Source organism: Pygoscelis adeliae, unplaced genomic scaffold (assembly GCF_000699105.1).
Source record: "Pygoscelis adeliae isolate BGI_AS28 unplaced genomic scaffold, ASM69910v1 Scaffold160, whole genome shotgun sequence".
Taxonomy (NCBI): domain Eukaryota; kingdom Metazoa; phylum Chordata; class Aves; order Sphenisciformes; family Spheniscidae; genus Pygoscelis; species Pygoscelis adeliae.
The window spans coordinates 8,772,991-8,782,021 of NW_008824035.1; the positions used below are offsets into that span (position 1 = coordinate 8,772,991).

Genomic DNA, 9,031 nt, shown 5'->3' on the forward strand with positions numbered 1-9,031 from the left:
GTTGGAATTTCTGCCTTTGTTCCTTCTGCTGTTTTCCTCAGGGCAGGAAAATCTAGTAAAACTGCCTTGTTTAAAATCAGGGAGTTCAAAGACAAATTGTCAATTTTAATTTAACATAGTTCCTTTTGAGACGTTTTATAGTCTGCAGATACAGTAGGCATCTGGTGTACAGCCATCAGGAAGATGCAGTGTTTTAACAGACTCCAGAAATTATAATTTCAAACCAGAGAATCTCCAGTTAGATGTGCTATTGAGTACTTGATGGGATTTTACATTAAACAGGGATCATGGGGGGAAGCTATCGAATAGCGTAGAGCCCCAAGATTCAGGCTAGAAACACACCAACCGTGGGAAACTGTCAGAGCGTAACAGAAAGAATGTTTCTGTTTGATTATCTTTAACAGAGTACAGAATGGCATTGGCCTTCACTTTCTGCCATGAGAAGGCTGCATGAGACTGGTAGGGAAGTCATATCAAACTGTAGCCATCTCTAGGTGTGGTGTGATGTGGGTGCATATAGGGAAAACTTGGTTGGTTTCTTTTCCTGTGCCATAGTGTACTCTTACTTCATTAAAAGTACTACTACTAGCATGAAAGTAAGACTGAAATCAGGTGCATGAAGCTAAGATGATGCAAATGTTGTCTTTGCCCTCAAATGATCTAATCATCTTTTCAGTGAGCGGAGGGTAGGTTAGTAGCTTCTTGGCTACTTTTAAAGTTAGAAGATTCTTATGGAAAAGATATAATTTGTTACTGGGGTCTTCAAAACTCTGCTTATTTTCCTCTGTGTGAATCAAATGGGGAAGCCCTTAAAGACAGATATTCAGCTCTTGGAAGTGTGTGCCTCGAGGGCTTCTAAGTATTATCCATAACTGCAGGTTCTTAGAGGTTTTGGGAGAGGGGCGTGCTAATTAAGCTGGTGGTATCATTGAAGGAAATGTTTATCAAACTATGCCTTTAATGGGTCTGAGGTGCTGAGTCAGCAGCTTAAGTAAATTCTTAAGTAAAACCTTAAGAATTAGTGTGAGATTTTCATTAGGCACTTGAGATGTAGGAGCAAAAATTCTGCAAAATAACTTTTGCTTTTTTTGAAAGCAGAATTTTTTCAAGTATTTCAGGATAAAAATAGGATGGTTTTATTGCAGTAAATGTGATTTTACCAATTTACGTTTAACACTGAAAATTACTTGTTTTTTGTTGGTGTGGTCTTGTATTAACGTGCTGCTTTAAAAACGACGACAAAAGAAACCACTGTGGGGTTCGTCCCCTGGTTCTCTTTTCCTGCTAGGAAGTGTATGGTGAAATTTTTCAGAAGAGGCATAAGAAATAAGTAACGGGTATACTGACTTTTGGGTTTATCTAGCTTAAATATCTAATCTTTTGTGAATATTTCATCTCCAAGATGATATAAACCATTCTGTTTTGATAATTAGTAAGCCACCAGAAATAGTGTGTTAATATTTTACATAACTAATATCTGTTGATATAGAAGATATCAGTGCTACCCTATCAGTTTGTCACTGTGCATTAACTGCCTGCAACTTGCCACAAAGTAATCTCTTACGAATGAGAAAATACGATTTTCAGTAAATCACTTTTTCCATCAGAACCCTAATTTGAAACATTAACTGCTTACAGGCAGTTATTAATAAATGAACGTATTCCTTGATTGTAAGTTTAATGTATGAAACTATCATTGAGGTATAGCTCTGGGGAAGGCTTTTGTTCACAACAGTAATATAGCTGCTGTCATAGCAAGAATAGAGAATATCTTCACTTAACAGATGTAGACAAACATTAACATCAGGAAACCAACTTCACCACAATGTTGACAACATAGGGAGATCCAACTCGTATCTGTAAGTCATTTAAACCATAGCTGTATAGCTCGAAGAAACTGCAAGCTAATGTGATACAGAAGTGCTACAAATATTTTTTTTACCAGTCAGCTGCTTTTACTGATGAGTAGAGCATGAAGCTGAATCTTTTTTCAGTTGTGTGCTCATGCGGTGACAAGCATGTTACATGCAACTCCTGTGGATAAGAGATCTGAAGAATAGTTATAGGGAGTGCTGTTGGCACTGAACCTTGGATTTTTTAATCCTCTGGAAATATGGAGTCATCAGCTGTCAATCTGGTGCAGATTACTGGCACAAACGTCATACTTCCCTGTTCAGCAGAGTAACTTGGCAAATTTTAGTACCGGAATGAAGCAATATACTTCAGTTCTTTTCTTACCTTTTTCTTAAATGGCTCGATCTTGAATTTTTTTTCATCAAAGGCTAGTCAGTTCTCTTATGTACTTCTCTTAAAAGTATTACTGTTTGGATCATATTGAAAAAGCCAACAGGAACCTCTTGATTAATTTTGCCTTGCCTATATTTGGTACTGTTACGCTGCATTCTTGATTCAGGTTTAGCATTTAGCAATGTTTTGAAGGTTGAAACAAAATTTGACTGCTTTGGTGTTTTTGTGGTGAATATCTGGTGCTGATGTTCAGAGGTCTTCCCTAGATGCCTTTGAAGTTCAGATTTCACCACGGTGGTCAGCACTTTATGGAGATAACTTCCTGTGTTGTCTCCAGATTTTTATGGAATTCCTTGACCATCTTGATGAAATATTTTATGATGATTTAATGCTCTGTCACTTTTAAAAGGATTTTTAGAACACAGCAACTGCTAGTATGTTTGAAAGAACTTCCATTTAAAAGGCAGATGCAGAAACTTGGTTTGTTATTCAACAGAAGGGTTCACATTAATGTTGTCCTCCAGCAATAATGCTGCTTCAAGTGTGTGCTTATTTATGAGCTCTACCAAAAGTAGAGCTTGGCTTTGGGCAAGTGTTATAGATGGAGCAGAATCTATCTAGGAATAAAACCAGTTGAGGACAAAGGACTAAAATAAGCTTGAGTATTTGTTCTGGTCAGAATGGTCCGAGTTTAGTGTGGTATGGTTTCTTTGGTGTAGTTTTTTTTTTTTAAATAAATGGACTGGAGGCATTTTCTGTTTCAAAGATTTGCTTGCCTTTTCAGTAAATATGCTCCACTTTCATAGGATGGCATGAGCCCGCTGTATTTCTTGTAAGCCATTGGTTTTTTTCAAAGATGCGAGTTTCTGCCTGCTGTGCTCTTTCCTTAGTCCAGCTAATATGGCTAGAATTCAGTGATTTCTCAAGCAGACATGGGTTAACTCACCTTGAGTTTAATGACTTGTAAACAAGTTCTTTTGGTTTAAAAATGTATTAAGTTTCCAGTCTACCACAGTTCAGTTTTGCTGAACAACATAGCTTGCCTTTTTGGTAGGACCTAAAGGGTACAGGGAATCAAATGCTATGCTATTATCGGGCTGCTTTTCAAAGGCTTCACAATAGCTTTCTGTGATATCAAAGCCATGAACACAGACTACTGTGAAGCACGTTCCTTACACAGTGCCATGTGTCTGAAGTATGTTTGAAAGTCTGTCCTAAGTCTGTCCTGCAGTAGTGAAGAAAACTTGTTCCAAAGGTCTTGAAAGTACAAATAAAGTATTATTTTGCTATATTTTAGTGCAATTATTTTATACCATCTTTTGTGAATTCCTGCACAACAGACATACAATACTGCATCACTATTAAATTAAGTAAAAGATGTGATTTCACTGGTTACGCAGGGAAATATTCTCTGCAACAAGAAGAGGGGTAGCTGACTACTTACAATGTGAAGTATATATGGTTTCTAAGTACAAAGCATTAAGCAGGAGTCTTGGGGGTGGGGGGAGGAAAACTGCTGTAGCCAGGAGCAGGCTTTTTAAAGTTGCATTGATACAGCTCTTAAATTTGCCTCAGGCCAGCACAGGGCTGTTTGCTCGTGAGATCATGTGTGTGTAGCTACATTCTTCAGTTAAATCATGGATTAAGTATTAATCATCAAGGACACTAATTTTCTTCTGTCATCCTCTTAAGTTTATGGTCAGAGCTTTCTCATTAGCTACTGCTCTTACAATAAGTTAAATCATGCAATATTGAGATCAAGTTGACTTTAGGCAACCTTTCCATTAATCGGTGTATTTAAAATGGAATCACTGTGTATGTTTAATGTAGGTTGGTCATGTTTATAGTTGGAGTTAGTAGCACCACTTACTACGACTACCCTGAATGCTCATTTAAAGGACACATTCTTTAGTTCCTTATAACTTTGTCAGACTTAATTATGAGACCAAAATCTTCCATATAAGTTTGTTTGTTTTAACTGTATATTCTGGAGAGTTTAAAGAGTTTCACTAAGTTTAATCAAGAACAAGGTGAAGGGAAAAGTCATATAATACCTGACAGTTTTTTCTTAGAGAAGCAGCGTCTCCATACCTCTTAGTAGAATATAAAAATGAAAGCAGCGTCCTTCTCCTGTTTCTTTGAATGTAGGTAGTTAGAACATGCAGGTTTTCTCCTTTTCATTAGAAGCTTCTGCTTGCTTCTACTAGTGGCTGATTGTCCCTGGGGCTGTCCTCAAACACATTGTAGATGCTCGGCATCCTCCTGATCTGACTGGATGAAGTGTCTCTTTACCTTGATCAGACTAAGAATGAGTCACTTCTGCAGAGTGCTAAGCATCCTTCAGTTGAGGACTGCAGGACTGAAACTCTGTAAATAAGAAATGGTTGTGCTGTGCTACAAATGAGTTAAGAGGGCATGGAGTTGTCTCTTCCTCACAGCCTATACTTTCTTTGACTCTTGCCTGAACAGCAGCAATAAAGAAGGAATGTAACTCAAGTGTGGAGGGATTGTAGCAGGAAAAGGCACAAACATTAATAGAATTTGAGGCTGAAGGAAAAACGCAGAGATGAGACAGAAAGCAAACTGACAGTTGGGAGATAAAGACTGAGCGCAGGCTGGGATGGGATCAAGATGGAAATTGAAGAGCAGGAAGGGAGAGTGGGATAGTCTGGAAGGACACTGGGAACATTAATTTGCTTGGGCAGAAATAGGAGGATTGACCATCTGACAGATGGCTCCAGAGAAATTTTGGAACAAAAAGCCAGGGCAGGTGTTGAGCAGCCTGTGATTGAGAAAGCAGGGAAGGAAGCTGAATCAGGAGGTAAGTCGGCTGCAAACTTGCTAAGATGGAAGATCAAGTCAGAGAAGAAATGGGGAAGCTGGGCTGCACTGAGCAGTCTGAAGTGGAGCCTGGAACTAGCTAGATGGAGCTATGTGTGGGAAGAGGAGTCTCGAGTTCTTGGTGACAGACGGCAGTTGTACCAGGTCTGCTGAACACGGATGTGTCAGTCATGACCCGAGAAGCCAGAGCAGCGGTTCTAAAACTTTCAGCCCTGCTTGAATTCTGTGAATATCAGCCTGAAGCAGTCCACTTACTTTCAGACACCCAACATGTTTTGATAAATATGAAATTACAAATGTTTGATAAGGTTAACACTTTTGAGCTGTAACTTTGCATTAGTTTTGCAAACTGTTGGCCTTAACAGTATGCATTAATGCTGTATAGTATTGATTAATACTAGTCAGTAAATAAACTGCCATCAATAGTGTCGTTCTACAGTACCTTTGTGTCATTTAGTGCAACACTTAGTGTCCAGTTTTTCAGTGCTTGTGCTTACTTCAAAATGTGACTCTTATTTCTCATAAGCTACTAAAATCCTGTTGGGAAGCTAGAATTTACTTCTTTAAAGGTAGTACTTATGATAAATATTTTTGATCTTCAAAATATGCCTATTATCAAAGAAACTCACATCCCAGATTGAGAGTAAAGATACTCCTGTGTATCCTTCCTACACTTCCTGTGGGAAGGTTGAGATATATACACAGTAAATTTCATTGGCTGTTTTGAGATGTTAAGTAGATTATTCTAATTTTTTTTTTCCCTGGTTATCTGACTCCTTATGCTTAAAGTAGTTTCCACCAAATAGAATGTTCAGGTTCTGTGTACAGATTGAACTCTTACAGAAAAAGCTGTACAGCTGGCAAAACTTCTGTTACCAAGCACAAAGCACTGAATTACTGTCATGTCTTATTTCTGACACTCTCACATTAATGAACAAGCTTAGAAAGATTCTGTTGAGGGTGAACATATGCAAATAATACATCATATTTTCATAGTGGGATCTGAACTGTCTTCCATAGTATTTTCTTTTTTCTTAAATTTTCCAGGTTTTACCTGTGACCCTCTTGTTAGAAAAATAAAATAGTTTTTAGCAGTTGAGAACTTAATGCAATGGCTAGTCAAAACCTGTGCATGATTGCAAAATGTTGTTTCGTTTGCTTTTTAAGAATATTAGCTACCTCTTCACTTCTGGAAATGGTTATTTCATCATTTTTCTTTTCACAGGATCTGATGAAGACACAGCCCAGATCGTTGAGACAAATGAGATAGATGATAAAGCACCAAGTCCTGAGCAGCTAAATGATAAGCTAGCTGAAGAAGTTGAAAAAGAAGAAGCAGAAAACACTTCAACAACTGAAGACTCTATTTCAGAGTCTATTTCAGCTGAACAGAGTGAAGAATCTTTAATGAAAGTAGAATAAAGTACTTCAAGTGCCTTCTGTAGCTAGTTTTTAGCTTTGTTCATGCCTGTTGTTACTATTCAGGTGAGCTTTTTTAATGGTACAACTTCAAAGTCTCGCTTGAGCTTAAACTGCCTCAACTGCCACAGTATGTCAAAGCTATGTGTAAAAGTGGGTATTGTAAATTAAACATGTGTCTTTAAATAAGTTAACACACAGAATGTATAGTTGGTTGAAGTCTAACAGTTGTAGCCATCGTTCAGTTTGCATATTTAAAAACTTAAAAGTATAAGCTTTGCTAAGGGTGACCTATAATTTGACGTGTCTTTAGCTGTCACACATAAAGAGCAATTACTGGCAGCAACTGACCTAGTAAGTTTGGTCTAGTGAACTTAAGATACTTTTTAATGCTTCCCTGTTAAAATGAATTGAGTACATTTTAAATACACAGATGTTTACAAGCTAAAGTGTCATCTGACATTTGACTTAAGTGTATGGAAGTGTCATTACAGTGGTGTTAATGTTATTCATTGTTTAACTTTTTGACAGATTTCAGTTAAATGACACTCAGATAAATGGCATCTCCTTTGGTATTTGCATTGCAGATGAACCAGAGGCACGTACATACAAAACTGTTTTGTGTTTACATAAAATGTAGAAAGTCTCTGCACTTGATTGTACTTGAATACAAAGCACTATTTATATCTGTACAATAATGTCAAGATATAAGTGAATTTTGTGCCTTTGTGTATTTTGTTAAAGGAAAATAAAGACATCTAGCAGCAATACTTGCTTTGTGATTCCTAAAACTGAAGAGAATTTCTGTTCTGCTGTATGCAGCTATTCTGCAGTTACTTTGTAGAAGTTCAGAAGGAATATGACACCTTAAAAGAAGCATGTCTATATGTAGCTGAAGTGGCTTTGATAGAATAGAAATAGATCCCTGATCAATAGGGGAAGTGCATGTGCATTTGCCAAAACACTTTCCTAACTGTGCCTAAAATCTGTTGATACTATTTATTGTTAAAATTACAATGAATATTTGCTGCTGGATTACTGAAACTGTTGTGGTTTTTTTTTATTTTATTGTATAGCTTTTCAGCTAAGGACACTTGTTGTATATTTAACAGGAAATTTAACAGTTGGGAACCTGGACTAGAATTTTTCTGGTGCCTGGAAGTGAGGTACCTAAATTAATCAGATTTTTTTTAGAAATAAATGCTGACCACGTGTAACTTTGTTGATTTAGTAGTAGTTCTGATAAAAGTTTTATCATGTGTGATGTTCTCTGTGTACCCCACTACATGGAGCGAAGGAGAAACTTCAAAACCATTTTTTTTAACCATTGTCTTGGTCCCAAAGTGAACTGGTTTTACAGTGTAAAGGCAGCAAAAAGCTAAATCTTACTAGCTCAAAAGCCCTCTACAAGAAAAACATGTTTCTAAACATGACCTTAGTATCCATGTCTTTATATGAGACATCATTATTATGTGAACAACAATGATTAATTTTCTTTTCCAAATATATGCTTTATTTTCTGATTTTTTGGGGTTAGTTTAGAAGCTCAACTGTTACATCAGTCAGAATCAAGTTTGGTCTGTATTTAGATAAATGAGGAAATTTTTTTCTGGTTCACTAACTAAATTGCAATTCATACTTTAATTAGTAGACTTAATAGACAGAATGTAGGCATGTGATTAAAGGAGTACTTGTTAGGTGTTTGGCTATATTTATACAAACAATTAGTAAAAAACAGGTAACCATCGTGTGCGTGACTGTCTTAGTTGGGAATATAAAGAAAACAGTCTCTTTTCCAAACATGTCTTACAGTATGAGAAAAGTACAGGGTACAAAGTGATAGGGGAATGCATTCTTTAATATTTTAAGAGTGTATCTTATATTCCAGAACTTCTTTAAAATAGAAATAATTTTGCCTGAAAGGTGACAAAGCTTACTCATTTTATAAGACTTTCAGATGTTAATCTTTGCATTTTGTACCTCACTAATTTATCTGTTTAAGAGCTGATTTCTTTGGAGAAAAACAATTAAAAATCATAGAATACTTCAGTAATTCAGCACGGTAAGTTGTTGGATGTACTTACTTGTTTTTAGAGCTTATAATGTAAAATTTGACATTATGATCCCTCATACGGGATATGAGTGCACAAATTACTGTCACTTCAGAAGTTAAGATTACTCTAGGCCCAGGTATTATTTCCTTTTTAAAACTTGTATCTTAAGCGTCAGGCTTTTTGTAGAGTAATTTTAGGTCCTTCCTGTGACAAGCAACCACTGAGCTGTAATGCATATAATATCCATTGAATTGGCTGAGAAAAGAATCTGTTGATATTGGAGCTATATATTAAAATTTTTTCATTAGGCTGGAAGATGTCTATTTTCGGATGTCCTGCTTTTGTCAAGGAAACTGATGCTTCTTACGTTGTTGGGAATCTGAATTTTCTTGGAAAAGGAGACTTGGTATCTGGTATGGGGTGGGGGGATGGGAAGCATTATTTCTCCCAACATTCTTAAATGTGACATT

The 9,031-nt window shown here is 36.6% G+C and overlaps 1 protein-coding gene across 1 annotated transcript in view; it reads left to right on the top strand.

Annotated features, from left to right (window-relative positions):
* The window catches only part of KIAA1715 (KIAA1715 ortholog), a 43,675-nt gene extending 36,401 nt beyond the window's left edge, over positions 1-7,274 (top strand). The window contains exon 13 of the mRNA XM_009332559.1: positions 6,314-7,274. Within this exon, the coding sequence (XP_009330834.1) occupies positions 6,314-6,510 (197 nt within the window). The 3' untranslated portion in view covers positions 6,511-7,274. The remainder of the gene's footprint in view (positions 1-6,313) is intronic.
* Positions 7,275-9,031: the final 1,757 nt, after the last annotated feature.